This window comes from Tachyglossus aculeatus, chromosome 14 (genome assembly GCF_015852505.1).
Source record: "Tachyglossus aculeatus isolate mTacAcu1 chromosome 14, mTacAcu1.pri, whole genome shotgun sequence".
Taxonomy (NCBI): Eukaryota; Metazoa; Chordata; class Mammalia; order Monotremata; family Tachyglossidae; genus Tachyglossus; species Tachyglossus aculeatus.
The window spans coordinates 38,526,211-38,544,677 of NC_052079.1; the positions used below are offsets into that span (position 1 = coordinate 38,526,211).

An 18,467-nucleotide genomic window follows, 5' to 3' on the forward strand; every position below is an offset into this window, starting at 1 on the left:
TATTACTATCCAGCTGTGTGACTTTGGGCAAGTCAACTTTCCTGGGCCTCAGTTCCCTCATCTGTAAAATGGGGATGAAGACTGTGAGCCCCACGTGGGACAACCTGATCACCTTGTAATCTCCCCAGCGCTTAGAACAGTGCTTTGCACATAGTAAGCGCTTAATAAATGCCATTATTATTATTATTACTATCGGAAGCGACTGCTCCCAGAGAGGCGGGGGCATTTCTGGCCTTTCCTTGCCAAGCGCTTAGTACATTCATTTATTCCACCGTATTTATTGAGCGCTTACTGTGTGCAGAGCATCATCATCATCAATCGTATTTATTGAGCGCTTACTATGTGCAGAGCACTGGACTAAGCGCTTGGGAAGGACAAATAAATCGCCTACAGATAGAAACGGTCCCTCCCCAAAAATGGGCTCACAGTTTAGAACAGTGCTTGGCACATAGTAAGCGCTTAACAAGTGCCTATGAGCCCGTTGTTCATTCATTCATTCATTCAATCGTACTTATCATCATCATCAATCGTATTTATTGAACGCTTACTGTGTGCAGAGCACTGTACTAAGCGCTTGGGAAGGACAAATCGGCAACATATAGAGATGGTCCCTACCCCACAGCGGGCTCACAGTTTAGAAGGGGGAGACAAGACAACAAAACAAAACACGGAGACAGGTGTCAAAATCGTCAGAACAAATACAATTCTAGCTCTATGCACATCATTAACAAAATAAATAGAATAGTAAACATGTACAAGTAAAATAGAGTGATAAATCTGTACAAACATATATACAGGTGCTGTGGGGAGGGGAAGGAGGGTAGAGTTGCAGGGTAGGGACCGTCTCTCTATGTTGCCAACTTGTACTTCCCAAGCGCTTAGTGCAGTGCTCTGCACACAGTAAGCGCTCAATAAATACGATTCAATGAATGAATGAATATAACATATTTATTCTTTTTATTTTGTTAATATGTTTTGTTTTGTTCTCTGCCTCCCCCTTCTAGACTGTGAGTCCGCTGTTGGGTAGAGACTGTCTCTCTATGTTGCCAACTTGTACTTCCCAAGCGCTTAGTACGGTGCTCTGCACACAGTAAGCGCTCAATAAATACGACTGAATGAATCAATGAATGAATATAACATTTATTCTATTTATTTTATTTTGTTATTATATTTTGTTCTGTTCTCTGCCTCCCCCTTCTAGACTGCGAGCCCGCTGTTGGGTAGGGGACCGTCTCTCCATGTTGCCAACTTGTCCTTCCCAAGGCACACAGTAAGCGCTCAATACTTGTACCTATTTATTCCATTTATTTTATTTTGTTAATATGTTTTGTTCTCTGCCTCCCCCTTCTAGACTGTGAGCCCACTGTTGGGTAGGGACCGTCTATGTTGCCAACTTGGACTTCCCAAGGCACACAGTAAGCGCTCAATCCTTGTACATATTTATTCCATTTATTTTATATTGTTAATATGTTTTGTTCTGTTCTCTGCCTCCCCATTCTAGACTGTGAGCCCGCTGCTGGGTAGGGGACCGTCTCTATATGTTGCCAACTTGTCCTTCCCAAGCGCTTAGTGCAGCGCCCTGCATACAGTAAGCGCTCAATACTTGTACATATTTATTCCATTTATTTTATATTGTTAATATGTTTTGTTCTGTTCTCTGCCTCCCCCTTCTAGACTGTGAGCCCGCTGTTGGGTAGGGGACCGTCTCTCTATGTTGCCAACCTGTCCTTCCCAGGCGCTTAGTGCAGTGCTCTGCACACAGTAAGCGCTCAATACTTGTACCTATTTATTCCATTTATTTTATATTGTTAATATGTTTAGTTCTCTGCCTCCCCCTTCTAGACTGTGAGCCCGCTGTTGGGTAGGGGACCGTCTCTCTATGTTGCCAACTTGTCCTTCCCAAGGCACACAGTAAGCGCTCAATCCTTGTACCTATTTATTCCATTTATTTTATTTTGTTAATATGTTTAGTTCTCTGCCTCCCCCTTCTAGACTGTGAGCCCACTGTTGGGTAGGGGACCGTCTCTCTATGTTGCCAACTTGTCCTTCCCAAGGCACACAGTAAGCGCTCAATCCTTGTACCTATTTATTCCATTTATTTTATTTTGTTAATATGTTTAGTTCTCTGCCTCCCCCTTCTAGACTGTGAGCCCGCTGTTGGGTAGGGACCCTCTCTCTATGTTGCCAACTTGTCCTTCCCAGGCGCTCAGTGCAGTGCTCTGCACACACTAAGCGCTCAATCCATACGATTAAATGAATGACTTATTATTACTACAATACGATTGAATGAATGCCTTATCATTATTACTATTATTATCTCCGAAAAGGCTATGCAGGGACAGACTCCCCCCTGCCTGGGGCAGGGATTTCCACCGTTGCGAAGGACCGGCCTTTCCCGGTTGCTGGGGCCCCCCCAAAGGATGGAGCAGGGATCCTTCCCACCCCAAACAACCCCCATCCAAAAACTTTCCGCAGCCCCGAGCACTTACCGGCGGAAGAATTCATGATTCCTCTCCTCCGAGGTTCTTTTTGAACCCCCCCAATCCCGTTTTAATCCTCCTTTCCTTTATAAAAATCACTTTCCAAGTTGTTGGGAGGCTGGAGTCCCCATCTCCCTCCCGGCCCCGCAGGGACGTTACAGCGCCCCCTACCGGCCGCGCGGCGGGGGGGGGGGAGCGCGCATGCGCGCTCGCCCCCCGCCCCCGCCCTGGGCGGGCCCTCGCGCGGGGCAGGCCGGGAGTTGTAGTCCGCTTCCGCCCCCCCCCCGGCGGGCAGGCCTATCATCCATTCATTCAGTCGTATTTATTGAGCGCTTACTGTGTGCAGAGCACTGGACTAAGCGCTTGGGAAGTACAAGTTGGCAACATATAGAGACAGTCCCTACCCAACTGGGGGCTCACAGTCTAGGAGGGGGAGACAGAGAACCAAACCAAACATATTAACAGGATAAAATTAATAGGTACAAGTAAAATAAACAATGAATATTCATTCATTCAGTCAGTCGTATTTATTGAGCGCTTACTGTGTGCAGAGCACTGGACTCAGCGCTTAGGAAGTACAAGTTGGCAACATATAGAGACAGTCCCTGCCCAACAGTGGGCTCACAGCCTAGGAGGGGGAGACAGAGAACCAAACAAAACATATTAACAGGATAAAATAAATAGAATAAATAGGTACAAGTAAAATAAATCAATGAATATTCATTCATTCAGTCAGTCAGTCGTATTTATTGAGCACTGACTGTGTGCAGAGCACTGGACTAAGCGCTTGGGAAGTACAAGTTGGCAACATATAGAGACAGTCCCTACCCAACTGGGGGCTCACAGTCTAGGAGGGGGAGACAGAGAACAAAACATATTAACAGGATAAAATAAATAGGTACGAGTAAAATAAATCAATGAATATTCATTCATTCATTCATTCAGTCGTATTTATTGAGCGCTTACCGTGTGCAGAGCACTGGACTCAGCACTGGGGAAGTACAAGTTGGCAACATATAGAGACAGTCCCTGCCCGACAGTGGGCTCACAGTCTAGGAGGGGGAGACAGAGAACAAAACAAAACATATTAACAGGATAAAATAAATAGAATAAATAGGTACAAGTAAAATGTGTGCAGAGCACTGTACTCAGTGCTTAGGAAGTACAAGTTGGCAACATATAGAGACGGTCCCTGCCCAACAGTGGGCTCACAGTCTAGGAGGGGAAGACAGAGAACAAAACATATTAACAGTATAAAATAAATAGAATAAATAGGTACAAGTAAAATAAATCAATGAATATTCATTCAGTCATTCAGTCAGTCGTATTTATTGAGCACTTACTGTGTGCAGAGCACTGGACTAAGCGCTTGGGAAGTACAATTTCATTCAGTCAGTCGTATGTACTGAGCACCTACTGTGTGCAGAGCGCTGGGCTGAGCGCTTGGGAAGGACAGTTTCATTCATTCCTATGTAGTGAGCGCCTACTGTGTGCAGAGCGCTGGGCTAAGCGCTTGGGAAGGGCAGTTTCACTCATTCAGTCAGTCGTAAAATAAATAGGTACAAGTAAAATACATCAATGAATATTCATTCGTTCATTCATTCAATCGTATTTATTGAGCCCGCTGTTGGGTCGGGACCGTCTCTATCTGTTGCCAATTTGAACTTCCCGAGCGCTTAGCACAGTGCTCTGCACACAGTCAGCGCTCAATAAATATGATTGATTGATTGATTGATTGATTGATATATGTTGCCAACTTGGACCTCCCGCCCGACCCCGCAGGGACGTTACAGAGCCCCCTACCGGCCGCGCGGCGGGGGGGCGGGTGGGGGCGAGCGCGCATGCGCCGGGCGGCGGGGCGGAAGCGCGGGCGGGCCCTCGCGCGGGGCAGGCCGGGAGTTGTAGTCCGCTTCCGGCCCCCCGCGGCGGGCCGGCCTATCGCGCCTCGCCGGCGGGCGGACTCCATTTCCCAGGGTGCCGCGCGGCGCGGCCTGGCGGACGACGATGACAGCGGAGTTTGACGACGAAGTGGTTTTTGAGGTGAGGGGACGGCGGACGTTTTTATCGTCTTTTTTTCTCCTCAGGGAGGGAGGGGATGGAAGGGGGAAGGGCAGTTTCATTCATTCATTCATTCAGTCGTATGTAGTGAGCGCCTACTGTGTGCAGAGCGCTGGGCTAAGTGCATGGAGAGTACAATTTCATTCATTCATTCGTATGTAGTGAGCGCCTACTGTGTGCAGAGCGCTGGGCTGAGCGCTTGGGAAGGACAGTTTCATTCATTCATTCAGTCATATGTAGTGAGCGCCTACTGTGTGCAGAGCGCTGGGCTGAGTGCTTGGAGAGTACAATTTCATTCATTCATTCGTATTTAGTGAGCGCCTACTGTGTGCAGAGCGCTGGGCTGAGTGCTTGGAGAGTACAATTTCATTCATTCATTCGTATTTAGTGAGCTCCTACTGTGTGCAGAGCGCTGGACTGAGTGCTTGGGAAGTCCAGTTTCATTCATTCAGTCAGTCATATGTAGTGAGCGCCTACTGTGTGCAGAGCGCTGGGCTGAGTGCTTGGAGAGTACAATTTCATTCATTCATTCGTATGTAGTAAGTGCTTACTGTGTGCAGAGCGCTGGACTGAGCGCTTGGGAAGCGCAGTTTCATTCATTCATTCAGTCGTATGTAGTGAGCGCCTACTGTGTGCAGAGCGCTGGACTAAGCGCATGGAAAGTACAATTTCATTCATTCATTCGTATGTGGTGAGCGCCTACTGTGTGCAGAGCGCTGGACTGAGCGCTTGGGAAGGACAGTTTCATTCATTCAGTCAGTCGTATGTAGTGAGCGCCTACTGTGTGCAGAGCACTGGACTGAGCGCTTGGGAAGGGCAGTTTCATTCATTCAGTTGTATGTAGTAAGCGCCTACTGTGTGCAGAGCGCTGGACTGAGCGCTTGGGAAGGACAGTTTCATTCATTCATATGTAGTGAGCGCCTACTGTGTGCAGAGCGCTGGGCTAAGTGCAAGGAGAGTACAATTTCATTCATTCATTCGTATGTAGTGAGCGCCTACTGTGTGCAGAGCACTGGGCTAAGTGCTTGGGAAGGACAGTTTCATTCGTTCATTTGGTCGTATGTAGTGAGCGCCTACTGTGTGCAGAGCGCTGGGCTAAGCGCTTGGGAAGGACAGTTTCAGTCATTCATTCAGTCGTATGTAGTGAGCGCCTACTGTGTGCAGAGCGCTGGACTGAGTGCTTGGGAAGTCCAGTTTCATTCATTCAGTCAGTCATATGTAGTGAGCGCCTACTGTGTGCAGAGCGCTGGGCTGAGCGCTTGGGAAGGACAGTTTCATTCATTCATTCGTATGTAGTAAGTGCTTACTGTGTGCAGAGCGCTGGACTGAGCGCTTGGGAAGGACAGTTTCATTCATTCATTCGGTCGTATGTAGTGAGCGCCTACTGTGTGCAGAGCGCTGGGCTGAGCGCTTGGGAAGGACAGTTTCATTCATTCATTTGGTCGTATGTAGTGAGCGCCTACTGTGTGCAGAGCGCTGGGCTAAGCGCTTGGGAAGGACAGTTTCATTCATTCATTCATATGTAGTGAGCGCCTACTGTGTGCAGAGCACTGGGCTGAGCGCTTGGGAAGGACAGTTTTTTTCATTCTTTCAGTCGTATGTAGTGAGCGCCTACTGTGTGCAGAGCGCTGGGCTGAGCGCTTGGGAAGGACAGTTTTTTTCATTCTTTCAGTCGTATGTAGTGAGCGCCTACTGTGTGCAGAGCGCTGGGCTGAGCGCTTGGGAAGGACAGTTTTTTTCATTCTTTCAGTCGTATGTAGTGAGCGCCTACTGTGTGCAGAGCGCTGGGCTAAGCGCTTGGGAAGGACAGTTTCATTCATTCAGTCGTATGTAGTGAGCGCCTACTGTGTGCAGAGCGCTGGGCTGAGCGCTTGGGAAGGACAGTTTCATTCATTCATTCAGTCGTATGTAGTGAGCGCCTACTGTGTGCAGAGCGCTGGGCTAAGCGCTTGGAAAGTGCAGTTTCATTCATTCATTCAGTCGTATGTAGTGAGCGCCTACTATGTGTAGAGCCCTGGACTGAGCGCTTGGGAAGGACAGTTTCATTCATTCATTCAGTCGTATGTAGTGAGCGCCTACTGTGTGCAGAGCGCTGGGCTAAGCGCTTGGGAAGGACAGTTTCATTCATTCAGTCAGTTGTATGTAGTGAGCGCCTACCGTGTGCAGAAAACTGGACTAAGCGCATGGAAAGTACAATTTCATTCATTCACTCGTATGTAGTGAGCGCCTACTGTGTGCAGAGCGCTGGGCTAAGTGCATGGAGAGTACAATTTCATTCATTCATTCGTATTTAGTGAGCTCCAACTGTGTGCAGAGCGCTGGACTGAGTGCTTGGGAAGGACAGTTTCATTCATTCAGTCAGTCGTATGTAGTGAGCGCCTACTGTGTGCAGAGCGCTGGGCTAAGTGCATAGAGAGTACAATTTCATTCATTCATTCGTATGTAGTGAGCGCCTACTGTGTGCAGAGCGCTGGACTGAGCGCTTGGGAAGTACAGTTTCATTCATTCATTCGTATGTAGTGAGCGCCTACTGTGTGCAGAGCGCTGGGCTGAGCGCTTGGGAAGGACAGTTTCATTCATTCATTCGTATGTAGTGAGCGCCTGGCAAGGACAGTTTCATTCATTCATTCAGTCGTATGTAGTGAGCGCCTACTGTGTGCAGAGCGCTGGACTGAGCACTTGGGAAGGACAGTTTCATTCATTCATTCAGTCGTATGTAGTGAGCGCCTACTGTGTGCAGAGCGCTGGGCTAAGCGCTTGGGAAGGACAGTTTCATTCATTCATTCGTATGTAGTGAGCGCCTGGCAAGGACAGTTTCATTCATTCATTCAGTCGTATGTAGTGAGCGCCTACTGTGTGCAGAGCGCTGGACTGAGCACTTGGGAAGGACAGTTTCATTCATTCATTCAGTCGTATGTAGTGAGCGCCTACTGTGTGCAGAGCGCTGGGCTAAGTGCATAGAGAGTACAATTTCATTCATTCATTCGTATGTAGTAAGTGCTTACTGTGTGCAGAGCGCTGGACTAAGCGCTTGGGAAGGACAGTTTCATTCATTCGTATGTAGTGAGCGCCTACTGTGTGCAGAGCGCTGGACTGAGCGCTTGGGAAGGATAGTTTCATTCATTGTTGTATGTAGTGAGCGCCTACTGTGTGCAGAGCGCTGGGCTGAGCGCTTGGGAAGGACAGTTTTTTTCATTCTTTCAGTCGTATGTAGTGAGCGCCTACTGTGTGCAGAGCGCTGGGCTAAGCGCTTGGGAAGGACAGTTTCATTCATTCAGTCGTATGTAGTGAGCGCCTACTGTGTGCAGAGCGCTGGGCTGAGCGCTTGGGAAGGACAGTTTCATTCATTCATTCAGTCGTATGTAGTGAGCGCCTACTGTGTGCAGAGCGCTGGGCTAAGCGCTTGGGAAGGACAGTTTCATTCATTCATTCGTATGTAGTGAGCGCCTGGCAAGGACAGTTTCATTCATTCATTCAGTCGTATGTAGTGAGCGCCTACTGTGTGCAGAGCGCTGGACTGAGCGCTTGGGAAGGACAGTTTCATTCATTCATTCAGTCGTATGTAGTGAGCGCCTACTGTGTGCAGAGCGCTGGGCTAAGTGCATAGAGAATACAATTTCATTCATTCATTCGTATGTAGTAAGTGCTTACTGTGTGCAGAGCGCTGGACTAAGCGCTTGGGAAGGACAGTTTCATTCATTCGTATGTAGTGAGCGCCTACTGTGTGCAGAGCGCTGGACTGAGCGCTTGGGAAGGACAGTTTCATTCATTCATTCAGTCGTATGTAGTGAGCGCCTACTGTGTATGTAGTGAGCGCCTACTGTGTGCAGAGCGCTGGGCTGAGCGCTTGGGAAGTACAGTTTCATTCATTCATTCAGTCGTATGTAGTGAGCGCCTACTGTGTGCAGAGCACTGGACTGAGCGCTTGGGAAGTACAGTTTCATTCATTCATTCGTATGTAGTGAGCGCCTACTGTGTGCAGAGCGCTGGGCTAAGCACTTGGGAAGGACAGTTTCATTCATTCGTATTTAGTGAGCGCCTACTGTGTGCAGAGCACTGGGCTAAGTGCTTGGGAAGGACAGTTTCATTCGTTCATTTGGTCGTATGTAGTGAGCGCCTACTGTGTGCAGAGCGCTGGGCTAAGCGCTTGGGAAGTACAGTTTCAGTCATTCATTCAGTCGTATGTAGTGAGCGCCTACTGTGTGCAGAGCGCTGGGCTAAGCGCTTGGGAAGTACAGTTTCATTCATTCATTTGGTCGTATGTGGTGAGCGCTTACTGTGTGCAGAACGCTGGGCTAAGTGCATGGAGAGTACAATTTCATTCATTCATTCGTATGTAGTGAGCGCCTACTGTGTGCAGAGCGCTGGGCTGAGCGCTTGGGAAGGACAGTTTCATTCATTCATTCAGTCATATGTAGTGAGCGCCTACTGTGTGCAGAGCGCTGGGCTGAGCGCTTGGGAAGGACAGTTTCATTCATTCATTCGTATGTAGTGAGCGCCTACTGTGTGCAGAGCGCTGGGCTAAGCGCTTGGGAAGGACAGTTTCATTCATTCATTCGTATGTAGTGAGCGCCTGGCAAGGACAGTTTCATTCATTCATTCAGTCGTATGTAGTGAGCGCCTACTGTGTGCAGAGCGCTGGACTGAGCACTTGGGAAGGACAGTTTCATTCATTCATTCAGTCGTATGTAGTGAGCGCCTACTGTGTGCAGAGCGCTGGGCTAAGTGCATAGAGAGTACAATTTCATTCATTCATTCGTATGTAGTAAGTGCTTACTGTGTGCAGAGCGCTGGACTAAGCGCTTGGGAAGGACAGTTTCATTCATTCGTATGTAGTGAGCGCCTACTGTGTGCAGAGCGCTGGACTGAGCGCTTGGGAAGGACAGTTTCATTCATTCATTCAGTCGTATGTAGTGAGCGCCTACTGTGTGCAGAGCGCTGGACTGAGCGCTTGGGAAGGACAGTTTCATTCATTCATTCAGTCGTATGTAGTGAGCGCCTACTGTGTGTAGAGCGCTGGGCTGAGCGCTTGGGAAGGACAGTTTCATTCATTCAGTCAGTCGTATGTAGTGAGCGCCTACTGTGAGCAGAGCGCTGGACTGAGCGCTTGGGAAGGACAGTTTCATTCATTCAGTCAGTCGTATGTAGTGAGCGCCTACTGTGTGCAGAGCGCTGGACTGAGCGCTTGGGAAGGACAGTTTCATTCATTCATTCAGTCGTATGTAGTGAGCGCCTACTGTGTGCAGAGCGCCGGACTAAGCGCTTGGGAAGGACAGTTTCATTCATTCATTTGGTCGTATGTAGTGAGCGCCTACTGTGTGCAGAGCGCTGGGCTGAGCGCTTGGGAAGTAGAGTTTCATTCAGTCGTATGTAGTGAGCGCCTACTGTGTGCAGAGCGCTGGACTGAGCACTTGGGAAGGACAGTTTCATTCATTCAGTCGGTCGTATGTAGTGAGCGCCTACTGTGTGCAGAGCGCTGGGCTGAGCACTTGGGAAGGACAGTTTCATTCAGTCAGTCGTATGTAGTGAGCACTTACTGTGTGCAGAGCGCTGGGGTAAGTGCTTGGGAAGTACAGTTTCATTCATTCATTCGTATGTAGTGAGCGCCTACTGTGTGCAGAGCGCTGGGCTTAGCGCTTGGGAAGGACAGTTTCATTCATTCATTCAGTCGTATGTAGTGAGCGCCTACTGTGTGCAGAGCGTTGGACTGAGCGCTTGGGAAGGACAGTTTCATTCATTCATTTGGTCGTATGTAGTGAGCGCCTACTGTGTGCAGAGCGCTGGGCTAACAGGTTGGAAAGCACAATTGCATTCATTCATTCGTATTTAGTGAGCGCCTACTGTGTGCAGAGCGCTGGGCTGAGCGCTTGGGAAGTACAGTTTCATTCATTCATATGTGGTGAGCGCGTACTGTGTGCGGAGCGCTGGACTGAGCGCTTGGGAAATACAGTTTCATTCATTCAGTCAGTCGCATGTAGTGAGCACCTACTGTGTGCAGAGCGCTGGGCTAAGTGCATGGAGAGTACAATTTCATTCATTCATTCGTATGTAGTGAGCGCCTACTGTGTGCAGAGCGCTGGACTGAGCGCTTGGGAAGTACAATTTCATTCATTCAGTCGTATGTAGTGAGCGTTTACTGTGTGCAGAGCACTGGGCTAAGCGCTTGGGAAGGACAGTTTCATTCATTCGTTTGGTCGTATGTAGTGAGCGCCTACGGTGTGCAGAGTGCCGGGCTAAGCACATGGAAAGTACAGTTTCATTCATTCATTCAGTCGTATGTAGTGAGCGCCTACTGTGTGCAGAGCGCTGGGCTGAGCGCTTGGGAAGGACAGTTTCATTCATTCATTCATTCATTCGTATGTAGTGAGCACCTACTGTGTGCAGGGCGCTGGACTAAGCGCTTGGGAAGGACAGTTTCATTCATTCAGTCGTATGTAGTGAGCGCCTACTGTGTGTAGAGCGCTGGGCTGAGTGCTTGGAAAGGTCGGTTTCATTCATTCATTTGGTCGTATGTAGTGAGCGCCTACTGTGTGCAGAGCGCTGGGCTGAGCGCTTGGGAAGGACAGTTTCATTCATTCATTCAGTCGTATGTAGTGAGCGCCTGCTGTGTGCAGAGCACTGGGCTAAGTGCATGGAGAGTACAAATTCATTCATTCATATGTAGTGAGCGCCTACTGAGTGCAGAGCGCTGGACTGAGCGCTTGGGAAGGACAGTTTCATTCATTCAGTCATGTGTAGTGAGCGCCTACTGTGTGCAGAGCGCTGGACTGAGCACTTGGAAGTACAGTTTCATTCATTCAGTCGTATGTAGTGAGCGCCTACTGTGTGCAGAGCGCTGGACTGAGCGCTTGGGAAGGACAGTTTCATTCAGTCAGTCGTATGTAGTGAGCGCCTACTGTGTGCAGAGCGCTGGGCTAACCGGTTGGAAAGCACAATTGCATTGTCAGTTGTATGTAGTGAGCGCTTACTGTGTGCAGAGCGCTGGGCTAAGCACTTGGGAAGTACAGTTTCATTCATTCATTCGGTCGTATGTAGTGAGCGCCTACTGTCTGCAGAGCGCTGGACTGAGCGCTTGCGAAGTGCAGTTTCATTCATTCGTATGTAGTGAGCGCCTACTGTGTGCAGAGAACTGGACTAACCGCATGGAAAGTACAATTTCATTCAGTCAGTCGTATGTAGTGAGCGCCTACTGTGTGCAGAGCACTGGGCTAAGCACTTGGGAAGTACAGTTTCATTCATTCATTCAGTCGTATGTAGTGAGCGCTTACTGTGTGCAGAGCGCTGGGCTAAGTGCATGGAGAGTACAATTTCATTCATTCATTCATATGTAGTGAGCGCCTACTGTGTGCAGAGCGCTGGACTAAGCGCTTGGGAAGGACAGTTTCATTCATTTATTCGGTCATATGTAGTGAGCGCTCACTGTGTGCAGAGAACTGGGCTAAGCGCTTGGGAAGCACAGTTTCATTCATTCGGTCGTATGTAGTGAGCGCTTACCGTGTGCAGAGCGCTGGACTAAACGCTTGGGAAGTACAATTTCATTCATTCATTCGGTCGTATTTAGTGAGCGCCTACTGTGTGCAGAGCGCTGGACTAAGCGCTTGGGAAGGACAGTTTCATTCATTCATTAGGTCGTATTTAGTGAGCGCCTACTGTGTGCAGAGCGCTGGACTAAGCGCTTGGGAAGGACAATTTCATTCATTCATTCGGTCGTATTTAGTGAGTGCCTACCGTGTGCAGAGAACTGGACTAAGCACTTGGAAAGTACAGTTTCATTCATTCATTTGGTCATATTTAGTGAGCGCCTACTGTGTGCAGAGAACTGGACTAAGCGCTTGGAAAGTACAATTTCATTCATTCGGTCGTATTTAGTGAGTGCCTACTGTGTGCAGAGCGCTGGACTAAGCGCTTGGGAAGTACAATTTCATTCATTCATTCGGTCGTATTTAGTGAGCGCCTACTGTGTGCAGAGCGCTGGACTAAGCGCTTGGGAAGGACAATTTCATTCATTCATTCGGTCGTATTTAGTGAGCGCCTACTGTGTGCAGAGAACTGGACTAAGCGCTTGGAAAGTACAATTTCATTCATTCATATTTATTGAGCGCTTACCGTGTGCAGAGCGCTGGACTAAGTGCTTGGGAAGTACAATTTCATTCATTCGGTCGTATTTAGTGAGCGCCTACCGTGTGCAGAGCGCTGGACTAAGCGCTTGGGAAGGACAATTTCATTCATTCATTCGGTCGTATTTAGTGAGCGCCTACTGTGTGCAGAGAACTGGACTAAGCGCTTGGAAAGTACAATTTCATTCATTCATATTTATTGAGCGCTTACCGTGTGCAGAGCGCTGGACTAAGTGCTTGGAAAGTACAGTTTCATTCATTCGGTTGTATTTAGTGAGCGCCTACCGTGTGCAGAGCGCTGGACTAAACGCTTGGGAAGTACAATTTCATTCATTCATTCGGTCGTATTTAGTGAGCGCCTACTGTGTGCAGAGCGCTGGACTAAACGCTTGGGAAGGACAATTTCATTCATTCGGTCGTATTTAGTGAGCGCTTACTGTGTGCAGAGCGCTGGACTAAGCGCTTGGGAAGTACAATTTCATTCATTCATTCGGTCGTATTTAGTGAGCGCCTACTGTGTGCAGAGAACTGGACTGAGCGCTTGGGAAGTACAAGTTGGCAACATGTAGAGACGGTCCCTGAAGCGGTTGAGACTGGAGCCTGCCCCCCACCCTTCCTCCCTTCAAAGCCCTAATAATAATAATAATAATAATAATAATAATAATGACATTTGTTAAGCGCTTACTATGTGCCAAGCACTGTTCTAAGCGCTGGGGTAGAGACAAGGTGATCAGGTTGTCCCATGTGGGTCTCACAGTCTTCATCCCCATTTCACAGATGAGGTACCTGAGGCCCGGAGAAGAATAATCACAACGGCATTTGTTAAGAACTTGCAGCGTGGCTCAGTGGAAAGAGCCCGGGCTTTGGAGTCGGAGGTCATGGGTTCAAATCCCGGCTCCACCGCCTGTCAGCTGTGTGACTTTGGGCAAGTCACTTAACTTCTCTGTCCCTCAGATCCCTCATCTGTCAAATTGACTGTGAGCCCCTCGTGGGACAACCTGATCACCTTGTAACCTTCCCAGCGCTTAGAACAGTGCTTTGCACATAGTAAGCGCTTAATAAATGCCGTTATTATTAGTAGTAGTAGTATGTGGCAAGCACTGTTCTAAGCGCTGGGGGGGGTACAAGGTGATCAGGTTGTCCCCTATGGGGCTCACAGTCTTCATCCCCATTTTTCATTCATTCAGTCGTATTTATTGAGCGCCTACTGGGTGCAGAGCACTGTACTAAGCGCTTGGGAGGTACACGTTGGCAACATCTAGAGACGGTCCCTACCCAACACCGGGCTCACAGCCTAGAAGGGGGAGACAGACAACAAAACAAAACACGTGGACGGGTGTCAAGTCATCAGAATAAATAGAAATAAAGCCAGATGCACATCATTAACAAAATCAGTCAATCAGTCGTATTTATTGAGCGCTTACTGTGTGCAGAGCACTGTACTAAGCGCTTAACAAAACAAAATAAATAGCATAGTAAATAGGTACAAGTAAAACAGAGTAATACATCCGTACAAACACGTAGACGGGTGCTGTGGGGAGCTGAGGCCCAGAGAATAATAATGGCATTTGGTAAGTGCGGGATTTGAACCCATGACCTACGTACCATCGATTGATTGCCTAAAAGACAGCAAAGGGAGGGAAGTCCTGGTTCGGTCCCCCATCCCCACCCCGTCCACCTAGTCCCGAGTGGGACGTGCCCTCGGGCTTGGGTTTATTTTTCTGGCGAACGGAGGGGTGTGTCTGTGTATGCATATTTTAATCAATCAATCGTATTTATTGAGCGCTTACCGTGTGCAGAGCACTGGACTGAGGCATTTTAAGGCATCTTTGCAACAGCAAAAAAAAAAAAAATGATACCCAGGTTGCCAGTTTGTGTGTGTTTGGCCAGTTCAGTCCGTCTGTACGGGCCAAAAGCCTCAGCAAGTGGATTTTGAGCCATATTAATACACTCCCTAGGTGGTGGAATTTACATTGATTAGCGTGTCTAGCACATATCTGTGAATATTTTTATGGGAATAAGATGTTCTGCAGACCGTAGAGAACCAGCGTGGCTTAGGGGGAAGGAGCACAGGTTTGGGATTAGGACCTGGTTTTAATCCCAGCTCTGCCACTTGTCTGCTCTGTGACCCTGGGCATAATAATAATAATAATAATAATAATAATAATAATAATAATAACAGCAATAATAATAATAATAGTAATAATAACGGCATTTGTTAAGCACTTACTATGTGCAAAGCACTGTTCTAAGCTCTGTGGGGGGATACAGTGTAATCAAGTTGTCCCACAGTCTTAATCCCCATTTTTACAGATGAGGTGACTGAGGCTCAGAGAAGTTAAGTGACTTGCCCAAGGTCACACAGCAGACCTGGTGGAGCCGGGATTCGAACCCATGACCTCTGACTCCAAAGCCCGGGCTCTTTCCACTGAGCCACGCTGCTTCTCTCCTCCGGTGCCTTAACTCTAAAACGGCAATTAAGCCTGTGAGCCTTATATATGAAGGGGACTGTGTCCAACCTGATTAGCCTGTGTGTACCCCCCCAGGGTTTAAAACAGAGTCTGGCACATAGTAAGCACTTAAATTAAAAAAAAAAATTAAAAAACTGCATACCAGTTAAACATACTCAGATTTGCTTATTTTGTATTCTGTTTACAGCATTTTCCCTTTTAGACTGTGAGCCCACTGTTGGGTAGGGACTGTCTCTATATGTTGCCAACCTGTACTTCCCAAGCGCTTAGTACAGTGCTGTGCACACAGTAAGCGCTCAATAAATACGATTGATGATTAAGCTTTCCTAAATCTGTTTAGTATATTTCATATTGATAAAATCAGCAAAAATATGTTGCCAACCTGTACTTCCCAAGCGCTTAGTACAGTGCTGTGCACACAGTAAGCGCTCAATAAATACGATTGATGATTAAGCTTTCCTAAATCTGTTTAGTATATTTCATATTGATAAAATCAGCAAAAATAAGATTCCACCTTTGTCCTATTTGACGCATGCTCATCAAAGGTTACATTTCAACTTCTACTCAAACACATAAAGCAGATTAAAGCCAAGAGTTTAAAATGATCTTATGAATATCCGTCAATGGTATTTATTGAGTGCTTACCGTCTGCAGAGCAGTGTACTCCTGCTGGGGGGTGAACACGGCAAAATAATTTGTAGACATGGTTGGGTAGGGACTGTCTCTATATGTTGCCAATTTGTACTTCCCAAGCTCTTAGTACAGTGCTCTGCACATAGTAAGCGCTCAATAAATACGATTGATGATGATGATGATCCTTGTCCATGATGAGTTAGCATGTAGAAGACCAAAATCCCAGTTCAGTCAAGCAGTGGTATTTTATTGAGCATTCACCCTGTTCAGAACACTGTACCATGTGCTTGGGAGCGTATAGAGTCGGTAGACCTGTTCCCTGCCCACAAGGAGCCTACAGTCTACAGGGGGAGATGAACATTAATATAAAATGTGGGTACGTACATAAATGATGTGGGGATGAGGAGGGAAGTCCTGAAGAGGTTCAAATTTAAGTGCATAGGTGACACAGAAGGAAGAGGGACTAGGGGAATTGAGGGTTTAGTCAGGGAAGGCTTCTTGGAGGAGCTGTGAAGTGAAAGGGAGAAGTGAGCTGTTGGACATGAAGGGCAAGGGATTTCCAAACTAGAGGTGGGAAGCGGGCGAGGGGTCGGTAGCGAGATAGACAAGAACGAGCAATAATGAGTAGGTTGGTGTCTGAGGAGCAAAGAGGGCGAGCCAGTTTGTAGTAAAAAATCAGTGAAGTAAGATCGGAGGGGGCGAGATCAATGAAAATTGATGGTAAGGAGTTTCTGTTTGATGTGGAGGTGGGTGGGCATTCCCTGGAGTTCCTGAGGAGTGGGAATCGTGGACTGGACTTATTTTAGAAAAATGACCCGGGTAGCAGTGTGAAGTGTAGACTGGAGCGGGGAGAGACAGGAGACAGTGCGGTGAGCAAGGAGGCTGTTGCAGTAAGTCATGGTGGGATAGGGTAAATGCTTGGCTCGATGTCGCAGCAGTTCGGAGAGGAAAGGGCAGCTTTTAGCGATATTGTGAAGGTAGAATTGACAGGATTTGGTGGCCGATTGAATATGTAGCTTGAGTGAGAGTGTTGAGGCTAGAACAGAGAGACAGGGAGGATGGCGGTGCCGGCCACAGTGAGGGGAAAGTCAAGAGGAGGACAGGGCTTGGGTGGAAAATGAGGAAAAACAGGAAATGGGCTTCTTGTGCCCATGAGGAAGACTAGGGAAATCTCATAATAGTGAGTTTTGGAAGGTAGGTTATGGAATCTCTTCATCTGGGGGCCTTTGAAAATAGGATTGGTTGACTGATAATCATCATCATCATCATCAATCGTATTTATTGAGCGCTTACTATGTGCAGAGCACTGTACTAAGCGCTTGGGAAGTACAAATTGGCAACATATAGAGACAGTCCCTACCCAACAGTGGGCTCACAGTCTAAAAGAAAGAATAATGGCGTTTGTTAAGCGCGTACTATGTGCTGTTCTAACCCCCGGCGGGGATACAAAGTGATCAGTTTGTCCCACGTGGGGCTCACAGTCTTAATCCCCATTTTACAGATGAGGTAACTGAGGAACAGAGAAGTGAAGTGACTGGCCCAAAGTCACACAGCTGACAATTGCCGGAGCTGGGATTTGAACCCATGACCGCTGACTCCAAAGCCCGGGCTCTTTCCGCTCATGGAAGGAGGATTGACCAGAATTTCTTCTAAAGCCCTTCTGTTTGATTCTATAGTTATTTCGATAAGGGCAGTTATTAGAAGAAAATCAGTGTACATTCTTTAAAAGGAAGTGTATTTTAGTCTTCTTAAATAACCATTTTATGCGGCATAGAGGGTTTTTTAGTTTCAAGGGTTCTAAAATTTAACTGTTCTTTGGGGAAAAAATGTATCTAGCTTTATTTTAGTGAAGTTTAATAGAAGTAATGACCTTTTTATTTTAAATCAAAACTGTTAAGCTGTCATTGATGAAAAGTAGTGTGATCATATTGATGTTGTAGCTGTATTGATCCAGTGGAAAGAACGCTGGGAATTGCCAGATTTGGGTTCTAGTCTCAGTTCTACCTTCTGGGGTTGTGCCATCAGCAGAGAAGGTTTTGGACCCAAGGACTATATAGTGCATTGATTCTCGATAAATTTTTGCCAAGAGTAGGCATACAGCCTCATGCAGAACTCAGTCCTTGCTTAGTGGGCATAAAATCTTGCTACTATATTCTGACCTACTGTTTCATCCATATAAATAACTTAGGGCAATGGTGTTTGAACATGTATTACATTTCACTTGTACTTTGCCCACCTGTCTGACTGTTAGGAAAGTCTGACCTAATCTGAAATGTTCATCAGTTAAATTTAGCAAGTTGGTGAATGTTTGTTTTCTGTCTCCCCCTTCTAGACTGTGAACATGTTGTTGGGTAGGGACCGTCTCTATATGTTTCCAACTTGTACTTCCCAAGCGCTTAGTACAGTGCTCTGCACACAGTAAGTGCTCAATAAATACGATTGAATCATCATCATCATCAATCGTATTGAATGAATAAATAATAATAAATTATTATTTATTTATTAATTTATTATTTATTTATTTATAAATTGATTAATTTATTATCAATAATAAATTGATTGAATGAATAAATAAATATATGGTAAGGGTTAAAATTATCAAAAAAGTGAGTACTAATGGCCAAAAGCAATTCATTGTAGCAAGGTAGTAGCCTCAACCTCTAAATTCTTTTCCACGACTTTAAATAAATTTTGACTAGCTTTTATGT

At 47.0% G+C, this 18,467-nt stretch overlaps 2 protein-coding genes across 9 annotated transcripts in view; one reads left to right on the top strand and one right to left on the bottom strand.

The window, feature by feature from the left end:
* Positions 1 to 2,568, bottom strand: part of FGD6 (FYVE, RhoGEF and PH domain containing 6) — a 94,405-nt gene extending 91,837 nt beyond the window's left edge. Inside the window, exon 1 of the mRNA XM_038756279.1 lies at positions 2,490 to 2,568. Within this exon, the coding sequence (XP_038612207.1) occupies positions 2,490 to 2,505 (16 nt within the window). The 5' untranslated portion in view covers positions 2,506 to 2,568. The remainder of the gene's footprint in view (positions 1 to 2,489) is intronic.
* A 1,884-nt stretch (positions 2,569 to 4,452) lies between these two features.
* VEZT (vezatin, adherens junctions transmembrane protein) overlaps positions 4,453 to 18,467 on the top strand; it is a 49,809-nt gene continuing 35,794 nt past the window's right edge. For all 8 annotated transcript variants that reach the window (XM_038756506.1, XM_038756507.1, XM_038756508.1 and 5 more), the window contains exon 1: positions 4,453 to 4,520. In XM_038756506.1, the coding sequence (XP_038612434.1) occupies positions 4,485 to 4,520 (36 nt within the window). In that variant the 5' untranslated portion in view covers positions 4,453 to 4,484. The remainder of the gene's footprint in view (positions 4,521 to 18,467) is intronic.